At 36.2% G+C, this 22850-nt stretch overlaps 1 protein-coding gene across 3 annotated transcripts in view; it reads right to left on the bottom strand.

Moving 5' to 3' along the window:
- The window catches only part of EPS15 (epidermal growth factor receptor pathway substrate 15), a 140127-nt gene that overhangs the window by 92033 nt on the left and 25244 nt on the right, over positions 1 to 22850 (bottom strand). For 2 of the 3 annotated variants that reach the window (XM_028106749.2, XM_028106748.2), the window contains exons 2-7: positions 14533 to 14574; positions 10335 to 10424; positions 9219 to 9266; positions 5669 to 5764; positions 3313 to 3378; positions 1829 to 1954 (exon numbers count right to left, since the gene is read on the bottom strand). In XM_028106749.2, the coding sequence (XP_027962550.1) occupies positions 1829 to 1954; positions 3313 to 3378; positions 5669 to 5764; positions 9219 to 9266; positions 10335 to 10424; positions 14533 to 14574 (468 nt within the window). Of the gene's footprint in view, positions 1 to 1828; positions 1955 to 3312; positions 3379 to 5668; positions 5765 to 9218; positions 9267 to 10334; positions 10425 to 14532; positions 14575 to 22850 lie in introns of those variants that run through there. The other variant, XM_028106750.1, reaches the window with a different exon arrangement.

Raw genomic sequence — 22850 nt, 5'->3', positions numbered from 1 at the left:
TAAATAAAAATTCCTTACAAAATTTTAAAGAAAATATTTTGTTTCTCTCAAGTAAGAAAACAATTATGTACACAGCACTTTAAACAGCTACAATGTTTTTTCACAAACATCATCTCAGTTAATTCATGCAAAAACTCCATGTGGTACTATCAACCTGCTTTTCGACATGAGGTGACAGGACTTAGTTAGGATCATGCGACCATTATTAAGTTATAGAATCAGTATTCAACATGAAGATTTCCAACTAAGTCCGTTATTATTTTCCATACAGAATCTCTGATCAACTAAAAGATAAATCTAGTGAATACTGTGTTATTAATTATGAACCAACTAATGTCCAGGGCTTACAAGAGAAAAATAAATCTAAAAGGACCTAGTAGATTTGATTTAAATATAGAGTAGATTCCATACCTTTAGACCAGCTATAAAACTATGTTAAATTTTTGAAAAGAAGATATTTAAGTCATTCAACAACAAAATTTTACTTGAGGAAGGAAGAGAAAGTATATTGGTAAGAGATTAGAATGGAGATAAGCCAGTGTCCAGTCATTAAATGCCTTGAAGGAATGTGGACTTTATCCTAAATGCAAAAGGAAGCTACTAAGAGGATTAGTTTATAAGTCAAAAAATAACAGGATTATATTTATAGTTTAGAAATCTCATACTGACCACAGAGCAATGATTAATGAGAAACAATATGGAAAATGGCTTCCAAATTAGTATTTATTGAGCACCCAACCTATACAACACTGATCCAGTAGTACTCCTTCTGGTTGTGTGGTGGTAAGTCATTATCACCATCAGCATCACAGCAGCTAGCATCAAAGAACACGTACCAAGTACTGTGCTAAATATATAAATTATCACATTTAATCCTTACAACCCTATAAACTGGGATTCATCCTCATTTTAAAGATTAAAAAACTGATACACAGTTTTGATGATTCACCCAAGGTCACACATCTAAGAAATGGTGCAGACAGGATTTGACCCTACGTATTCTGACCAAGCAAGGGATTAAAGAAATGCCTGGAGGTTTAATGAGAATAGATAAGGTTTGTATTAAGAGGCCTAGAGAGAAATCATTATGGAAATAGCCCAAGAGTAGGGAAAGCCCAGCTGAAGTTGGTGATCATGAAATTATGATGATACCAATCTTATTAGACTCTCAGTAGTCCATATGCAACCACAGAGAAGACACATAATTAGCTGAACACAAAGCTGGATTTTCACCAGCTCAGGGGAAAGTTAGAAAACATGGCAAAGGGAGCTAAAGATACCAACATGAAACTGTGGACCGAGTTGGGTGAGGAAAAAAATAAATTTGAAAAATGGAGAAAGTGAAGGACTCTGAGACTTAAAGGTCTTATGAAGTCAAAGAATTGGTCTTCTAAGTAGTTATGAAAGAGATCTAGAAAGGTGTGAAGTTCTATTTAGAGAGTAGAACTAGTTATTTCAGAGATGAAACTATTCCTTATGGCAAGGCCCCATGATACAGCTATTAAGTAGGAAGCAGATATAAAATACTGACGGTCTCCAGAAATTAAATCAAGGAACTGGGAAATCAGAGCATACAGCACAAAGAAAAAAGGACCTACTCAAAGGGCTTACATATATAACTAATTTCAAGCACTCATATTTTAAAGGGAATATCAAATAAAATTAATTGGCAATAATTTTATATATTAAATCAGAACACAAAAAATTATATAATAATAAAATTTCAAAATAAGATCTAAGTATTTTTTAACAATGAGCTATAAATGCTCCTGGTAGATATAAAAGTAAGACACATAAAAATTACATTTAGAATTTAGTAATATCTTACTCTTCCAAGGATATCCACAGGTAACTTAGAGTTGAGCAACACTGGTTTCACTTTATCACCAGAGAGAAATCCATTCACTGGGCTTAAACTATCAAAAATTGCATCATATTTGGCCTTATCTTCAGACTATAATGTAAAAAAGATCACAAGTTAAATACTGGTGATAAGCATTTAACTGCAGTTATAAAAATCAAATCCTCAAAGAACAGGCAACATATTCTTAAAAATTATTTAAAAATACTTTTTGCTTTCATCAAAAAATATTATTATAAATAACAAATTAAAAGTTACTCAAGAGTCCAGTATCCCTTCCATTCCTTTTGTAGCTGGAACACCATGTTTGCTTTTCTGTTAGCTTAATCAAAATATTTTAGTGATAGGAAGGGCTTTGAGAGGAGCATCTAGTCCAACCCTCTCACTTAAATCCATAGCAAGGAAATAACTTTTGTGAGAACACTCAGCTAGTTAGTGACATTCTATGACTTTCTCAACATGGTATTAGTCACATTTCAAACTCAGATTTTAAAAAGAAAATAACCACCATAGGAATAAACATCAAGTTTCCCCCATTTTTCCCAAAGCAAGATTTCCTTTTCTTATTGATAAAAGGACATTCCCTAGAATCCTGGGAAGTTATCTGTATAACATAAAAAACTACTGTTTGTGGAGCACTTGGGTAGCTCCATCGGTTGAGAGTCAGACTCTTGATTTCTGCTCAGGTCATCATCCCAGGGTTATGAGATCGAGCCCCAGGTTGAGCCCCAAGTTGGGCTCCGCACTCAGAAGGGAGTCTGCTTGAGATGCTCTCCTTCTGCCCCTCCCCCCTCTTGCATGTGTGCGCTCTCTCTCTCTCTCTCTCTCTCTAAAATAAATAAATAAATCTTAAAAAAAAAAAAAACCCTATCATTTGTGATTTGCCCAAAGCCAGATCCCTATACTTTTTAGAATTAGTTAAGAACACACAAGCAGACCTACAAACCAAATGACTTTCTGACAAAACTGTTCATATTTATTAAAGGTCATTTGATCTGCTATATTCTAGTATTATTTAAAAATTACAATTTAAAAAATCTGGTAAGATAGCTATAACTAGTGTGATGTCTCCAAACAGATAAAATGACCCACTTCAGAAAAAGATTTAATACAAAATTGTTAAGTTTTAGAGCCATAAGGAGAATTATCTGGTTAACCATAATTTTCAAACAGGAAATAATACCAGTGGGGTGAACTACTTATTCATAAAATAGGATTATGACATCACCATTTTTAGTTTATACTGTAACAAATGAGATTAAGCCACATTGTCACAAAATGATTGACAGAACACTAAGATCTCTCAAAAGATTTCTAGTACTACTATTTTTCCTACAGTAAAAATGAAAATCTCATGCAGATTACAATAGATTTTGGAAATAGGGGAAGAGGATTATGTGGGTAGGAAGCAAAGCAGTGGTAAGGAAAAAGCAGTTACAAAGTTTACTTACTTTTACAGCCCATGGGAGCTCAGCTACAGAAGTTCCACTGATTAGCAAAGGACTACTGGTATCATGCTAGAAAGGAAAATAGGGCACATGAGGAGTTGAAAACCTCACATCAATAAACAACAAAGAAAAAGTGGTCTTTGGATTTAAATACATTCATACAAAATTTGGAACTCAAAGCACACACAACACTATTTTATATTGACTCTATTAGACTATCATCTAAATACAAATGAAACAAAAACGAAGTTATCTGAGTTAGCTGCATAAATGATATTAGAGTACTAACTGAAACATTTAAGTGTTATAGAAGAAATCTTATTACAACTGATATCAAGATAAAGATATCTCAATGTAACTAAAATATTTGTGGCCCTGTTAACTGATGACTTTTTCCCAACACTATATAAGGAAAGCAAACTGGGACAAGAACCCAACTTAAGATTTCTTAAATTACAAGTACATGAACCTATTAACAGCATACCCAAGTTGTTATATTTATCTGCTTGTAGAGACAGATGGATATATTGAAACATTTTTATAATAATATAGTTAGGAAACAAATCCCTAAATTAACCCTCTGATTCCATGCCTAAACTTACAAATGCAGAAATTCTCAAAACTGAAGCTGAATTCCTAATACTCAGACCAAATACTTTTAAAATACTGAATTTAAAAGCAACTAAGAGTCATAGTGCCTGGGTGGCTCAGTCTGTTAAGTGTCTGCCTTCGGCTTAGGTCATGATCTCAGGGTCCTGGGATCAAGCCCTGTGTCAGGCTTCCTGCTCAGCAGGGAATATGCTTCTCCCTCTCCCTCTAACCCTGACCAACCCCCACTCATGCTCTCTCTCTCAAATAAATAAATAAAATCTAAAACAAATAAACCAAAAAAAGTAAGAGCCATGAAACTTCTGAAAAGGGGGATAGGGTAGGGAGGACTAGCCCTATCAGATGTAAAAACAAATTACCAAATATGATAATTAAAACAATATGAGATGAGCATATGGATAAACAAATCAAAAAGAAGAGAAAAATCCAAAAAGAAACCAAAATACATGACTGAGGTGGCATTTCAAATCAGTAAGGAAAAAACTGGTTATTTAATAAACTGTATTGGGTCTATAAAGTAGCCAACTTGAAAAAAACATAAATTTGAATCCATACTCATACTTGATATCAAGACTAACATAAATGTGAAAAAAGAAACGATTAAAAATTAAATACTATTAACTCATTTACATAAAGAACAATGACCTTATGGAAAAAAAAATCACAATGTCAAAAGACAAATGACAAACTGGAGAAAAAATTGTGTGTGTGTGTGTGTGTGTGTGTGTGTGTGTAGCCTCTAGAATTCAATTTAAAAAAAAAGACCAATAACCTAAGAAAAATGGGCAAAAGCTTTAAACAGACGTTTCACATAAAGGTAATGTAAATGGCCCCTAAGCATGAGAAAAACTACTCAAACTCACTCTATAAAACCAGATGGGCAAATTAAAACTACACTTAACATTCCATTTGTCACCTCTCAAATTGACAAGGATCAAAGAGTTTAACAACAGTATGTTAGCAAAAGTGCACTCAGCCAATTGATGGCAGGACTGTGAATGAGTACAACCATTATGGAAGACAAGTTGATATTATGTATGAAAACTGCACAAATGAGCAAACTTCTGAAACAGCAATTCCACTTCTGAGAATATGCACATATAAATATATTTCTGCACATACAAAATGACATATATCCAAGTTTATTTTTCATTGCAGCATTTTTTTAATAATAAAAGATTAGAAACAAGCTAAAAACCTATCGATAGGAAATTAAATAAATTACGGTAAAGGGGAGATGTGGGGGGATAGGTTAAACAGGTGATGGGGATTAAGGAAGGCACTTGCTGTGATGAGCACCGGGTGTTGTATGGAAGTGTTGAATCACTATATTGTACACCTGAAACTAGTATTACACTGTATGTTAACTAACTAGAATTTAAATAAAAACTTTAAAAATTTTATGTAAATAGAAGCAAGGAAATACTATACAGCTATACAAAAGAATAAAGATGCTTTTATGTAAAGATCTCTAAAACATATTATTTAAAAAGGTATAGAATTGTGTTAATTGTACACTACTATCAATGTAAAATGAGGAAGTGGGTATTTATATTTCTTTATATACACATATAATAAGTCTGGAAGGATATATAAGAAACTAATAACAGCAGTAACCATTAAGAAAAAAAATCAGGTAGCTGGGTGATAGGGGTAGGGGAATTTTTTTTAATATGGCAATTTTAATTTTTAAATCATGTAGTATCATTTTTTTAATTAAATACAATTTAAATTTAAGATCATTTCTTACAAATCTTGGTGGAGGGACAGCCAGGTTTAAGCTACTCAGTGAAACCTCCAATCCATTCTGGGCACATGCCACAAGACGCAAAGCAACAAAGAATTCCTGAGAAAGAGAAGCATGAAATTCAGTGCATTATCTATCCATCCATCCATCCACACACTTGCAATCTGAAAATATAAAACAATTCATAATTATTCCAAGATCTTTATGTAGCAACAAAAATAACAGCACATTTGCCTAAAAGCACTTGTTTTAAAATTAAGAAGATATATATGTACAAAGATGTTCTTAACATTATAAATAGCAAAAAGTATTAATATAATGGGAAAATACTTAAATAAACTGTGATACATACAGATAGTGGAAATTATACAAAATTAATAAATACATGCTTCAAAAACATTTAATGATGTTAAAATTGTTTTTATCATTTAATTGAGGAAAAAGAGTCTGGAAAACGCCTAGAAGAAAATAACAACTGAATGTTATCAAAAGTCATCTCTGGATTTAAGATGATAAATTTTGAAACAGGGCCAATCACTGAAGTGACTCAACCACTGCTATTCCAGGAAAGCTACAGAGAATACAGAGCTACTGTGCAGCATCTAAAACAATTACATAACTGCCTGACTTCAAAATACTTGAAAATCTCTCCCAAAGGTCCTTGGATTTTTGGCACTTGAAACCTCAGTCCAAAATTTAATAAATAAATGCAGAGATGCTGGTTTCCAGCTGTTCTGAGTTAAAGTCAGGTCTGGGAAAAGACATAACAAATGCTTTTACTCCAGTTATAATCATTTAGAACTTAGTATAGTTGCTGATGCAATCAACCCATCACCACTTTTCTCAAACCTCCTATTCTCACCTATACCCTTCTTACCCAATTCCTAACCTATTCTTAGAACCTTGCAGGTTTGTCTGCTTTATACAATACCTTGCCTTCACTCACAAATTTCTTGAAAAGATGGTATTTCAAGATCTCCCCTTCCCTTTTCATTCACTCCACAAGCTTTTATACAATCTGACTTCAACTCCCACCATTAGCTAGAGAAACCAATGCCTATGTCACAAATAACCTCTTAGCTACCAAATACAATAGCCTCAAAAAACAAAACAAAACACAAAAAAACCCCACCTAATCCCGCTTATTCTTTTGGAAGTCTGGACAGTATGATAACTCCCAGAAACTCTCTTCCACCAACATAGCTTCATAAAATTCTTCTACCTTTCCTCTGACCTTTCAAGTCTCTTCTCTTGGAGTCAATGCTTCCTCCAAACTTTATTTTTTTATTTTTTTTAAAGATTTTATTTATTTATTTGAGAGAGAGAATGAGATAGAGAGAGAGAGCATGAGAGGGGGGAGGGTCAGAGGGAGAAGCAGACTCCCCGCTGAGCAGGGAGCCCAATGCGGGACTCGATCCTCGGACTCCAGGATCATGACCTGAGCCGAAGGCAGTTGCTTAACCAACTGAGCCACCCAGGTGCCCCCTTTTGTTTTTTTTAATTTAAAAGATTTTATTTATTTGAGAGAGAGAATGAGATAGAGAGAGAGAGTATGAGAGGGGGGAGTCCTCCAACCTTTAAATGCTGGTATTCTGGGTGGCTGGGCAGCTCAGTTGGTTAAGCATCTGCCTTCAGCTCAGGTCATGATCCCAGAGTCCTGGGACTGAGCCCTGCAGGCTCCCTGCTCAGCAGGAAGTCTGCTTCTCCCTCTCCCTCTGCCCCTCCCCCTTCATGTGCTTGCACTCTCTCTCTCTCTCTCTCAAATAATTAAACTTTTAATAAATAAATAAATAAATGCTGGTATTCTGAGTACTCCAACATCAACCCTCTTTCCTTTCTCATTGATGAAATTCAATTACTCTTAGGTAATCAGGTCTACCCCCATAGTATGGACGGACTCTGAAGTGAAATAGTCCTGCATTAAATTCTAGTTCTGCTATTTAAAGTTGTGAGGCCATGGGCAAGTTAAATAAAATTTTTCTGCAAAATTTTTCTAATACCTACCTTGCCATGTATTATGAGGAACAAAATAAAAACCATACTATAGAAAGAAAACACCTACTGTCATTTTTGGCACATAGAAACTCAATAAATATTGGTTTCTTTTCTTTCTTTGATGTTAATTCAAAAATCTATTTCTCCAATGCAAATATCAAAGTTTAACTGCAGGGGCGCCTGGGTGGCTCAGTCGTTAAGCGTCTGCCTTCAGCTCAGGTCATGATCCCAGGTCCTGGGATCGAGCCCCGCATTGGGCTCCCTGCTCAGCGGGAAACCTGCTTCTCCCTCTTCCACTCCCCCTGCTTGTGTTCCCTCTTTCGCTCTCTGTCAAAAAATAAATAAAATCTTAAAAAAAAAAAAAAGTTTAACTGCAGAAACACAAATCCAGCCACCTGGATTTAACAAAGACAATTCAAACTCAACATCCAAAGTCCAGGAATATCAGTGAAGAATTTATTATACTACAAACTCATGAAGACAGAGACTACACCTGTCATGTACACCTCTGCATTTCCAAAGCGTGACTCAAAATAGGTACTCAAATATTTGCTGACTGAGTGCACAGTACCCTGGCTGCCCATATGATGTTAGTCTTCCTATGTCTCCAATGGACCAACTGGCCCTCTTGCTCAGGGGCTCCAATGGGGACTACAATCTAACCCTGGAATCTTAATTAAGGGACTGGATATTCTGACCCTCTCATCTAAATTTCCCATCCCTTTTCTGAGTATGATGTTGTTTCAGCTATCCCATATGGGAGAATTAACTTTGAGTAGCAGTACTCAGCCAATGTATCAGCATGCAACAAGCTTGGAATTCAATCCTATGGAACTCTGAAATTCATCCCCAACAAGCTGAATTTCAAAGTACACTGATGGTATCCAATACCCATAAACGCTTTCATGTATTTCTAGTCTAGGGTTTACTTATGGCCTGTAAACCATTTTTTGGTTTATATGCCAAAAGTAAGACCTAGACCAGAATACTCACAAGTAAGTATACTGTACAAGAAACTGAATGTTGAAATCCTAACCTCCAAAGGTAATGGTATTAGGAGGTAGGGCCTTTGAGAAGTGTTTAAGACATCAGGGTGGGGCCCTCATGAATGGGATTAGTGCTTTAAAAAAGAGGGTCCAGAAAGATCCCTAGCCCCTTCTGCCTTGTAAGGATACAAGAAGCCCTGACCAAGGAGACAGTCCTCATCCAAACAGGCTGGGAGCCTGACCTTGTACTTCCAACCTCCAGAACTGTGAGCAATAAATTTCTGCTATTTATAAGCCAACCAGTCTGTGTTATCCTGTTAGAGAAGCCCCAACAGACTAAGACATTCCAGGAGAACAATGTCACCAAATGAACACTCACCTCTGGGAATCAGTTACTTTAATCAGTCTACTGAATTGGAAATATTTTCCAATATATTGTTATAACACTTGCCCTCGCAAAACCCTAATGTTGGTAAAAAACCCAATTCCTAGTTTAAAATTAGAAAAAAGTCCTGGTTATTTTTTATTCCGAAGCACTCAAAAAATTTTTCGTATGTATCTCTGAATCTTACTTGTTTGTTCAGGATTCCTTTGCCATTTGTGTCAGCTAAATCCCAAATCTGAAATTCAGAAAGAAAAAAAAAAAGTCAATCTATATTTTAAACAAAACTCATCTTAAAGATAAATTAAATCCCTGTAATTTACAACTTCATTCTCTTTGGTCCTCAGATTTAAGAATCATAGAATTGAAAGTGGAAAGAAACCTTAGAGGTCATTTAGTGCAATCCTACACAAAGAAACTAAGGCCCAGTGGAGATACTTACTCAAGAACATTCAAGGCATCAAGGAAAGAAGTGAAACCCAGGTTCTAACTTCCAAGTCCAATGCCTTTTTCATTAACCCAGGTTCTAACTCCAAATCCAATGCTCTTTCTACTAGAATCTACTACCTTGATTTTAGATTCATGTTAAGTTGATATTCTTCCTTATGGGCAAGTTGAAATAGTTCATGTTTATCTGTGAATAATTAAATTATTAACTTATAATAACTATTATCAATATCATGTATAAGGATTCACAGGGAGATTTAGCCAGGAGAGGGACTTTCCACTTTTTTGTGCTCTTTTCTAAGCCTCTCATCCCCAATTCTATTCACCACAAATTAAACACAGTTAGAGACAGTTATAATAGAGGAAGCAGAGATAGAGCCAACTCTCTGAGTGGGTGGCAAGGTTCCCAGTCTGCACTGTTTCTCCCCACAATACCCAAATGTACTATTACTTCCTCATTTCATCCCACTAAAAAGAAATTGGTTTTCTAAAAATCTGAAAAACACCTTACTTTTCAAAAGGGTAAATCACTGCACCACAAATTCCCCCCATTGCATTACTGTAACTGCTTCAATGATTCAATTCTTACTTCTAAGTTTCTTGATGGTATCTTTCTAAATTTGCATCCAATTTATTTATACTACTAAATAAATATTCATTAATATGGGCGCCTGGGTGGCTCAGATGGTTGAGCGTCTACCTTCGGCTCAGGTCATGATTCCGGGATCCTGGGATCAAGTCCTGCATCGGGATCCCTGCTCCTTGGGGAACCTGCTTCTCCCTCTGCCTCTTTCTCTCTCATGAATAAAGAAATAAAATCTTTTTAAAAAATAAAAATAAAAAATAAAATGAATACTACCTTTCCAAGTATCAAGTCTGGAAGCCCTGATCTTTTCAGGAAAACAGCAGCATCAGAAGCCAATACCCTTCCAGTATTGCCTGTATCAACCTGAAAAGATACAAACCATAAGTTGATGACAACCACAAAGACAAAATTATCATCATTTTACCTGCCTTCCTCCCTGTGACTTGGGAACTGGCTTTTTCAAAAAGGGAACAGGAATCCTTTGACTAACAAAGGCAAGAAATATACGGAGAACCACATGTGTAGAACACCATCTCAATAGCACTGGCAATTTACAAAGTTTTTTTATATCACACCCATTACACAAATGGGAAAACTGAAGCTCAGAGAAGTAGAGCAAAATTAGGGGAGTCACAACATTAACATATATCTTCTGACTCTAAGTCTTCTATAGGTACCATTTAAATTCTTTTTTTTTTAAGATTTTATTTATTTATTTGACAGAGAGAGACACAGTGAGAGAGGGAACACAAGCAGAGGGAGTGGGAGAGGGAGAAGCAGGCTTCCTGCGGAGCAGGGAGCCCAATGCAGGGCTCTATCCCAGGACCCTGGGACCATGACCTGAGCTGAAGGCAGATGCTTAACGACTGAGCCACCCAGGCGCCCGGTACCCCTTAAATTCTAATAAATTCGGGGCACCTGGGTGGCTCAGTTAGTTAAGCGTCTGCCTTCAGCTCAGGTCATGATCCCAAGGTCCTGGGATCAAGCCCCATATCGGACTCTGCTCAGCAGGGAGTCTGCTTCTCCCTCTCCCTCTGTCCCTCCTCCTGCTCATGCTCTCTCTCTCGCAAATAAATTTATAAATAAATAAATTCTAATAAACTTAATAGTAACAGGAGGAAAAGGGCAGCATTTCCTGGAGAGGTCTTTTGACAAATGGGAATAGCTGTATATGTTATCTGTTTTTTTCAAACATCTTTAAATCATTAACTTCTCCTTTTATACTTATTCTTAGAAACTGCAACACTTAAAAACAAAATCAAAGCTGTATCAGCTCTAAAACCAGCAGTGATTCCATAATAAACTTCAGGAAACATTTTAATAATTCTTAAGTTCCTAAAGCACATTAACAGAAACACATCATTTTAATTGATAGGGATTTTCCTTTAAAACAGAAAAATAGCTAAAAAAAATGATTTTCATTTCTGTAAAAATTTCCTAAAGTAAAATTGTTTGTAAAAATGAAAAGTAAATTTTAAAAAAGTCATGGGAAAAGTAACATGATTCAAGGATATTTGTGAGCTAGCTGTTTTTCCAGTTTAGTTAAAAGATTTTGTTGTAAACATACACAAAGCATTTCAGACAGGCCAATCCCAGCAAAGACACAAAAGAGCAATCCTTTCTTTCAAAGGAACACTGGACAAATCAGGCACTCAGCAAAAAAGAAAAAATTGCCCAATCCAAATTTGGGGTAACAAGGAAGTACAAAAAGGGTTGAGAAACCTGCCTCTAAAAATCTGCAGAACTCCTTCTTCTTTGCCTACTCCCTGACTGGGGGGTTGGGGTGGGGGGACATTATCCCTAGGATGACCTAAACAGAAAGACCATCAAGGGAAACACTGATCAAACGCTCATGAAATATTTATGTATCATATTCCAATTTTACTATCTTCCATTCTTTTGGTTACTATAATAAATTAAAACACAGTCATTTAGTCTCTATCATGTACAGGAGTTTCTGTTATACTCTGACACTTGCCCAAAGGCTCGCTCTGCCATAAGCTACAGGTTAGAATCTGTGTCTTCATCAAAGACAAAGAAAGACAGTTTCAGAGCCTCATGGAAAGAACTATCCCACATAATCTGAATTATTAACCCTTCAAAACATAGACTTTTATATAAAGACTTCTGAGCTGATATCACTTTAGACAACTCTCAGACTGTACTGGTGAACTAAGTCAGAAAGAATATCTGGGACTATGCAGTCTAGAAGTAGTTTTATTTCATGAAATCAGACTCCTCACCCAAGATTCAGGAGAAGAAGAATTAATTACACAGGACTGAATAAACTGTTGAGGAATATTTAATTATGGTTATTAACTTGGAATACTATTGGTATTATTTTTAATATTCTGTTTTCTAATGGATATGTAGAAAAGCCCTTTTTTTCTCCTTATGTTATTTTTAACCCTCAATTTAGTAGGCTCTGCTTTGTAAACTGAATGAAATAGCTTTCAATGGTATCTGATTTTCACTGACCTTTCAGAACTCAAAAACAAATCTTTCAATGGAATGTCCTTATTTTTATGGCAATATAGTTATTAACAGATTAATTTTTTCTTTTTCTCAGGATATAGTTGAATAAATAAACTGCACAAAATAAGGCACCTGGGTGGCTCAGTCATTAAGCGTCTGCCTTCAGCTCAGGTCATGATCCCAGGGTCCTGGGATCGAGCCCCATATCAGGCTCCCCCTCAGTGGGAAGCCTGCTTCTCCCTCTCCCACTCCCCCTGCTTGTGTTCCCACTCTCGTTGTCTCTCTCTGTCAAATAAATAAATAAAATCTTAAAAAAAAATAAGGCCTATGTGAGAATAGGTATCTTTTATTCAGAAAGAAAAAGCCACTATTAAGGAAAAAGGACTGACTTATGCAGAGACAATGTCTAGAAAGCCCTCCCAAGAAAAAGGGCCTGCAACCTGGTTTATAAGGTCCCAGTCTCAGAGATAGTAAAGCAAGGTCACTTAGCAAGCTAGGAACCTTAGCAGATATGGGAAACCTCAAGATGAGATAAATTCATTCAAATTTATATGTGCTGCAGATGAAATATGGGGGAAAGAATTTCTAAGGTTTGGGTCCTGGTCTCAAGATAGAGGAAAAACAGCAAAGGCTTTAAAAAGTACAATCCAAGATTCTTTAGAAATTTCAGGTAGAAACTAATTCTCCAGGCTCAGAAGTTGTTAAATAGTGACTATATGTCTGTAGATTTGCAAGTCATACCCAAGGAGACTTACAATGGTTCATTAATAAACTTGCTGTAATTATGTAAATAGCCAGGTCAAATTATAGCATTTTCTATGATCATGATCACAGGTGAGGAGATTGTTAGGAAAAATGATCCAGTATTTGGAAATGGGCAAATGAGATAGTCTATACCCTCAAGAGATTTGATGTATTCACCCCTGATTGACTTTCTATTGACTAGGCTCTTTTACCCTAGTAGGAATATAAGTTAAATTATAGAAAACTGATGGCAATGCAATGATTCCTGTCCATACCAATAAATGAATTTTGTCTGGTGGAGAATATAAATCTCTACAACTCATATGCTCATTTTTATGTCTTACTGGTTCTTCCAGTAATTAATTGAGGTAAATAAAATCCTTGACACATGTTCATTTCATATTTGTATGAAAATCATAGTTTTAACTTTGTGAAAATTAAACTTAAGTCTTTTTTAATAAGATTTTATTTATTTGAGAGGGCGAGCATGCATGCAAGAGAAAGGGCATGAGGGAGGGGAGGGGAAAAGGTGGAGGGAGAGGGACAAGCAGACTCCACTCTGAGCATGGAGCCCCACGAGGTGGGGGTAGGGGAAGAGCTCGATTCCACAATCCTGAGATCATGCCCTGAGCCGAAATCAAGAGCCAACCAATTAACCAACTGAGCCCCTCAGGCATCCCTAAACTTTAGTAAGTCTTAAAAACAACAGAGAAGGGGCACCTGGGTGGCTCAGTGTTAAGCATCTGCCTTCAGCTCAGGTCATGATCCCCGCGTCCTGGGAGCCAGCCCCACGTGCTCCCTGCTCCACATGAAGCCTGCTTCTCCCTCTCCAACTCTCCCTGCTTGTATTCCCTCTCTCATGGTTTCTCTCTCTCTGTCAAATAAATAAATAAAATCTTTAAAAACAAAACAAAACAAAAAACCAGAAGAGTCTTTTCTATTTGGCTTAAAATTAATTTGGATATTTGTATCTACATTAGTATATCTAATGTTACATGGATTTTATAACATATGTAATGGTATACATAATACGGGTAGACAGACATTTAAGCAATTAAGTGTTTGGGCTTAAATATCTCTTTCCTTCATTTTCTGATAGCTTGTCAAAAGCATTAAGCAGGAGGTTAAAGCACAAGAAATTGAAAACAAGACACCAAATGTGTTGAGATGGCTGGTGATCTGCAAATATACCATCAAGAGTTGAAAATATTTTTATATTCAATCTAGGACAACAAAGAAACAAAAATCTTACCTGTCTGTAGTATTTTTCATATACAGGATTCCCACTTGATAACTAAAATAAATAATTAAAAATTAAATGCTATTCAATAATCTGTATATTTGCATTCTTTCAACAGATATTTGAGAAACACCGATGAGTAAGAGTAAAATATCCTTGATTTCAAAAAGTTTGGTTTAGTTTCGAGGGGGAAAGTGAATAAAAGCAGACATATATATTAAGAATCAAGCAGACAAAATAAAACAAGAATTTTAAAATTATTTTTGATATCAAAACTTCTTTTCCTCATATAAAATTTTACCAAGAAACCCAACATATAACAAATTAGGGGTGAAATGCTTTGGTTAAAGACAGGTGAAAGGCCCAAAGCCTTCAGCATTCATCTTCTACCCAAGTGTCCAAGGTCCCTATGAATACAATTCAAAAACCATTTTGATAAAATAATCGAGTGAATACATAAACTGATATACAAAAAGATTACATTTATATCATCAGACCTGAAACACTTGTAGGCAAGGAGTGCCATTCAATTCATACCACAGTTCAAAGGGTTCCCTTGGTCAGCTAATAAACAGATTTACTATCTCATGTGAAAGGCAGCTTAGGAATATCAATGTCTTGAAGGCTCAAGTTCACCTGGACATGAATGTGTAAGAGTGTTCTGGAACCAGGAAGGGAGTCCAAGAAGGCTTCATGGAAGTAACATCAGTGCAGGAATGCGGAAGGGGAGAGGGTGATTCTATATGGAGGTAAGAGCATGCACAAAGCATGCAATCAACAGAAAGCTCAGTTACGTTTGAAAATAATGAGGAGTTCTGAATGGTGATAGGACTTGTGGAGATAAGATTTTGAAGTTCTGTAGAAGACAACTTAAGAAGGGATTGACATGCCAAAAGTAAAGAAAATGAGAATGGACAAAGGGACAGATTCAAGAGTTAATAACATAGTATTAGGTCTAGTTGATTACTTGTGAAGAGGAAAAATAGGATGGAAAGTAGAAGGCTACTTAGGAAATCATTTTAATGGGCCCAGTAGAGGATCTGAACATTGGCAATGCCAGAAAAGAAGGGTATGGTCTGAATAAATGTTTGTAAGATAGATCTGACCGGACTTATTAAGTAGATGAGGGGGCAAGAGAGGCTTAGATAGAAATACAAAGATAAACAGGAAAAAAATCTTCAAGCATCAAGGTTGCACCTATAGCCTTAATGGGTATAAAACCGGATTAAGAAATCAACATTTAGTTTCTCACTCTCCCTCTGCTCCCCACACTCATATGCTCTGTCAAATAAATAAATAAATAAATTTTTTAAAGATTTTATTTGTTTGACCCAGAGAGAGAGAGAACAAGCAGGGGAAGTGGCAAGCAGAGGGAGAGGGAGAAGCAGGCTCCTGCTGAGCAAGGAGCCCAATGCAGGGCTCCATCCCAGGACCCTAGGATCATGACCTGGGCTGAAGGCAGCTGCTTAACCAACTGAGCTACCCAGGCGCCCCTAAATAAGTAAAATCTAAAAGGAAGGAAGGAAGGAAGGAAGGGTGGAAGGAAGGAAGGAATCAACATTCATTGAGTGCCAACTTTGAGAACACATTATGCTAATAATCCTTGTGAGCCACATAGTATCATTCCAGTTTGCAAATGAAGAAAACTAGTGTGAGCCATAGTATCCTTGTGAGCCACATAGTATCATTCCAGTTTGCAAATGAAGAAAACTAGTGTGAGCCATAGTATCCTTGTGAGCCACATAGTATCATTCCAGTTTGCAAATGAGGAAACCTAATGTAAAGGTTAATTGTATGTGTCAATTTGGCTAGGCTAACCCAGTTGTTTGGTCAAACACCCATCTAGATGTTACCCTAAAGGTATTTTTTTTAATGTCATTAAAATTTCTATCAGTAGACTTTGAGTAATGTGTGTGGGCCTCATCCAACCAGATGAAGGCCTTAAGAAAAAAGACTGAAGTACCCCGCCTGAGGAAGAAAGAATTTTGCCTCCAGAAAGCCTTTAGATTCAGAAGCAACATCAACTCTTCCCTGGGTCCCCAGCTTGCTGGCCTGCCCTACAGATTTAGGATTTGCCAGCACCCACAATCACATAAGCCAATTCCTTAAAATCAATCAGTGTATGTGTGTGTGTGTGTTTATCCTGTTGGTTTTGCTTCTCTGAAAAACCCTAACACACCTTAACCTCGAAAAGGTTACTTATCCAAGTTGTTAAATGGTGAAGCCCAGAGTTAAATGCAGGTCTATTCCACTCCAAGTTCCATGCTCTTTCACAATACCATGCTGCTTTCCACATGCCCTGGATTGCTCAGGACAGTCTTAATTTACAATCTGTTGTCCCAGCATACCATTCAGTTTACCATTTGCCTCAGATTTTGCATTTTCTTAAATGAACTATTATTACTAGTCACTATATTAAAATACATTAAAATAAACCACAATGGATTTAGTATACCTCTACTATATACATCTAACTTTTGGCCAAGGTATCAACTAGTAGTGTAAGTGCTTTATCCAGTTGAACAAGCCATGAAATCTGAAAGAGGACTAGTGATAATTCTATCTTTCTTTTCCTGATTCTTCACAGATACAATATCACACCTTCTTTTCAACAACAGCATGCAGAACACTCACTGAAAAGTATCCTCAGACACAAGCAACTTGAGACAGCTAACTCCTTATAACCTTGTGAAGTAGTGGAAGAAGTATTTGACACTGGTACTGGAATGAAATGAAATTACAGAAAGCCTACAATTTTGCGGCATTTAAATTTCGTGGAACATGTAAAATAATCATAAATAGGGACAACTTTTATGACAAGATTTATCTTATAAAAATATTTGTCAAAAAGAGTACCTTAACAGAGGCAAAAAAAAAAAACCTGTAAAAATATTGGGGCTGACAAATTTATAATTTTCAATAACAAAAAAATGAGAATTAAGAATATTCTCCATTTAGCAAATTTTTTCCTGAGCTAACCAGGTACATCACAACAAATAGATTATACTAGCAATTAAAAATATTACTGGTTACAGAGAATAAACTGTAAAGATTAACAACTATAAACCCCAATACGTAACTCTGAAAACTACAACAGACAATTTCATGAAAAAATTTAAACTAGTTAAACTAGACTGAAAAATAATTACACTGTTCAGAAAAGTATTAGTGACACAATATTAGAGACAGGTATGGCTAAGAAACTGATAGAAAATATGATACCAAAAATTATTATTCTGTATGTGTTTTTTAATATTGTGATAATCAATATAAAGACTTAATTTTGTTATAATATAGTATGTTTTAGTAAATTTTATTTTTGAAAATCATGTTTGACTAGAACTACTATACTGATCTACCAATGTAATGAAATCATTTTGATGGCCAAAAAAATATATTTCAAAAAACTTCCAGAATTTTAAATCTTCATTCTCAAAAATGTCCAGGTTGAGTGAAAAATTACATACCCATCCTACTTACAGATAAGGTTGAAGACACTTTGCTAGAGGAAGCAAATAAAATACATACCATCAATAATGAAGAGTTAATGTTTAATGATAATTCAGTTGAGTATGGTGATTAACATAACATAATAAAAAAAATCTGAAGAAAAAAGATAATTCAGTTGAATTTTTAGGACCCCCAGGGTTGGGGGTGGGGGTGGGAATCTCATACACAGGAAAAAATTCTGAGCTCCAAACTGTACTTTATTAATCATCAAAATACAGACTGATTGGTTACTACATGAACACATTTGAAAAGGCATTAGCTCACTGAAGTGTTCTAAAGTACACCCTGTGCTGATTAGTATACTAATACGATACAGCTAAGTGAGAATGGAAAAAGCCATCCAAACTGCCAATTCACTCATGAAGCAAAAAAAACCAGAGTGTTTTCGGCCTGTCTCAGTAAAAAAATTTTTTTCCTGAAATATGATCACTTTAGATCAAAAAGAAATCACAGATACACGACACACACAATGAATGCAGAGAGAAAAAAATTTGAAAGGCATAGCTTTAAAATGGTAACAGTGATTAATTCTGAATAATGGGATTATAAATTATTTTTACATTCTTTGTTATACTACTCTGTATTCTCTGAAAATTTTTTATAAGAAGCATTTCCTATTTTTTTTTAAGATTTTATTTATTCATTTGAGAGACACAGAGACAGAGCACAAGCAGGGGGAGCAGCAGAGGGAAAAGGAGAAGCAGACTCCCCAAAGGACCTGGAGATCATGACCTGAGCCCAAGGCAGACGCTTAACCATCTGAGCCACCCAGGTGCCCTAAGCATTTCCTATTTTTATAATTAAAATAAAACAATAAAGCTATTTTCAATTTGAGGAAAAATACAAAAATCCCTGAATTTGAAATCAGTGTTCAAAATTGCCTATGAATTTTTAGCATCTAAATTAATTTTTTAAGGTTTTTTTTATTTATTCATTCGAGACAGAGAGATACAGAGAGAAAGAGAATATGAGCAGGGGGAGAAGCAGAGGGAGGGGGAGAAGCAGGCCCCCTGCTGAGCAGGGAGCCCGATGCGGGGCTCAATCCCAGGACCCTGGGATCATGACCTGAGCCCAAGGCAGACGCTTAAACCATCTGAGCCACCCAGGTGCCCCTAGCATCTAAATTAAATTTCTAAAGGAAAACTTTTAAACTAAAGTTGTCAAAATAAAAATGTGACCTTTTAAAATTCTAACATTATTTAAAAGCAATTATTTATTGATTAGCCACATAATAAATTCTTATTAGCTGCCACAAATAAAATATTCATAAATGTAAGAATTCCTTCTAAAGAGTCAGTAGCTATTTATTACTACTCTGAAAAAAATGTCAAATGCTTATAAATAATAGATATTAGAAAGCAAATATAGTTTTGTAAAAAAATACTCAAGTTTTGGTATCAGATAGGCCTAGATTCAAAGTCCATTCCACTACTTCTTAGATGATCCTGAACAACTTATTTGACCTCTTTAAAAAGCCTGTCTCCTTGGAGAGCCTGAGTGGCTCAGTAGGTTAAATGCCAGACTTCGGGTCAGGTCATGATCTCAGGGTCCTGGAATCAAGCCCCACATTGGAGCCCCCCATGGAGCTCCCCTCTCAGCAGGGAGTCTGCCTGTCCCTCTGCCCCTCCCCCCGCTCGTGCTCTCTCTCTCTCTCTCTCTCTCTCTCTCTCTCTAACAAAAAATAAACTAAAAAGCCTGGCTCCTCATCTATAAAGTGCTAGTAATATCTATTTCTCATAGGTCTTATATTAGTTAAATTAATTGAAATAAAGAGATGGCTACTTGTTTCCTAATATCCTTTCTTCTCTTCTTTCTTTCAGAACAGTACCCCTAAGCTTTACCTGGGCATGTGGACACCTAGCTAAAGCTACACTTCCCAACCTCTCTTACAATCCCAGTTCTCCTCAATGGAATAAGAAAGGAAATAATGTGTCCAACTCCAGGTTCATGCACCTACAGGGAAGAAAAATGCTTTCTACCTCCTAGCCCTTCTTCTAGCTTGCCAGAATGCAGATATGGTAGCAGAATATGGAGCAGCTGTCCAGATTGAGAGATGGAAAACATCGTTGAGAATAAAAGAATGACAAGAGAAAAAGGGCCTAGGTCCTAGATGCTATCATGAAGATGCCATATCAGCCCTATACCACTTACCCTACCTGGACAGTTGCTTAAGGGAGATAAACTCTCTCTTGATTAAGCCACTGTGATTTTGGCTTGAACCAATATCCTAATTAATGTGACAAAGAAAAAAAAAGGAGCTGCTATTTTTATTAAGAAAAAATCATTTAAAGTATAATAAACTTCAGTAAGAAAAAAGTTATTACAAAAGTATTGCATACTATTCCATCCTAAGGCAGGCTGCATTATAATTCTCATTTATTTTCCTCTTATCAAAGTATTAACACATCTGCCTGTTGCCATGTGACTTGTAGTGCCTCTCTCTGGCAAATACAACTCTACGGTTGGCTTGGCCATGTGACTTACTCTGGCCAGTGAAATAGGAGGAACTTCCAGTTCCGAGTAGAAGTTTTAAGAGCTATTGTGTTTTCCATCAACTCTTGCTCTTTTCTCTCTACCAAGAGAACAGTATGTCACAAACTGGGGGTGCTCTTTCAGTGTGGATCCTAAAATGAGAAAGAATCGTGGAGTAGAACTATAGCTAATTACTAGGGAACCTATAATGTGAGCAATAATTAAACTTTTGTTATTGTAAGCTACTGATGTTTTAGGTTACTTCTTATTGCAACATAATCTAGCAAAACATAAAGGTAATCTAATACCAAAGAATATCAGGTAATTAAAAAAAAAAGAAGAAGAAGAAGAAGAGGAGGTCCTGGTTATTAGGGAAATTCATAGGTTAGTAAACAAATGTCAAGAATCGCTTCATATGGAATTTTTAGTTTCATTTTGGGGGGCTTTGTGGGGGTAGATGCTACATCATAGGACTTCAAGAGACTATGATTCTATAAAGCACAAAAGGAACTGAAACTTTAGAGTTAGGCTTATTGTGAATGGTTACAGTATAATGTGCGGGAAAAGGGTAAAAATAAAGAGATAACTTCTAAAACATGACGCTTATCTTTTTTCTGTTAATCACAAGGTCATACGATAAAGAATAACCAGTGAATAACATATGATAAAGAATAACCAGTATATAAATTAACAAAAGGAAGAGGGGAGTGGCTACGAATATAAAGGAGTAACATGAAAAATCTCTGTGATGGAACATTTATCTTAATTGTTGTTACTTACATGAATCCTGATAAAACTACACATGCATAAAACTACATACATACACAGACACACAAATACCTATAAAGCCGATGACATTTGAATAAGGCCTGTGAATTGTGCCAATGTCAATTTCCTGGTTTTGCTATAGTACTAGTTACATGAGGTATTACAATTAGGGACAACTGGGTAAAAGGTATATGCCACCTCTCTATAGTACTTTTTGCAACTTCCCATGAAAAGGTGGTGTTGGAGACCATTACAAAGTAGAGAGGTAGCAATCCAGACAGGAAGAACACTGTGTATAAAGGCAAGCAGATACAGAAGTCTAGGTAATGAAAAGGAGACAATGGAACAGATTTTATTTTTCCAAATAAACCACCCAAAATCTTTTTTGTCTTGCTCTCTCTAAAAATTTAAGAAAATGAGTAACAATTCAATACTAGTAGACATAAAAAAAAGTTATAAAAAAAACAAATAAGTGTCATTATGCACACAATTTTCCAGGTAATTTGCCATATAAGTATTTCTGACATATTAACACACAAAATTCAGCTACTTAGAATACATCCTTCTAATACTCCATTTTCAAGAGAACCGAGGAACCAGAAGGGGAACTAGCCCTGACATACTTTCGACTACTCCATCACAACCACAACCACCAACTCCTTTAAATGGAACAGCACCTCCAAAGACCAAAGTAACAAATGAATACAACCAGAAAAGCCTATGTACTTAGACACGTAAGTTTCCTCGATGTGAATGGCTTGCAAAGTAGACTAAAATCTTCTGACAGTCTTGTGATGTCTAAAACAGACTTGTGTATTTCACAATACAAAGGAAAACATGATAAAAACGAATAGTAAACAGAAGAATGAAAAAATAAAAAGGAGTAATCCAAACTGACAAAGGAAACAGCAATCTGAAGATGTCTGAAGAGTCAAAAGAATGTCAATAATAAGGAAACTTTAGAAAGCAAAAAAGCCCTGAAGCTGAGTAGAGGAAAAGCTGAGGAGAAGGAGCTCAAGGAAATATAAGCAGCCATCTGGCAGTTCACTTAAAGAATGCACAGTACTGGGATGCCTGGGTGGCTCAGTCGGTTAAGCATCTGCCTTCAGCTCAGGTCATGATCCCAAAGTCCTGGGATCAAGCCCCGTATCAGGCTCCCCGCTCCATGGAGAACCTGCTTCTCCCTCTCCCTCCACCTGCTTGTATTTTCTCTCTCTCTCTGTCAAATAAATAAATAAAATCTTAAAAAAAAAAACCGCACAGGGCGCCTGGGTGGCTCAGTTGGTTAAGCGACTGCCTTTGGCTCAGGTCATGATCCCGGAGTCCTGGGATCGAGTCCCACATCGGGCTCCCGGCTCAGCGGGGAGCCTGCTTCTCCCTCTGACCTTCTCCCCTCTCATACTGTTTCTCTCTCTCTCTCTAATAAATAAATAAAATCTTTAAAAAAAAAATAAGAAAAACAAAACAAAACAAAACAAAACGCACAGTATTACCCCTCAGCTCTGAGTCACAACTCATTTAATAATTTAATAAACATGTACTAGATGCCTTCTAGCGACAGAGCAATAGGTTTAGGTATC

Source organism: Eumetopias jubatus, unplaced genomic scaffold, assembly GCF_037043125.1.
Source record: "Eumetopias jubatus isolate StellerSeaLion01/CBP00866 unplaced genomic scaffold, mEumJub1_p1.0 scaffold_4, whole genome shotgun sequence".
NCBI classification, from domain to species: Eukaryota; Metazoa; Chordata; class Mammalia; order Carnivora; family Otariidae; genus Eumetopias; species Eumetopias jubatus.
Note: the sequence above shows the minus strand (reverse complement) of the source record. Positions and strands in the feature narration are given on the sequence as shown.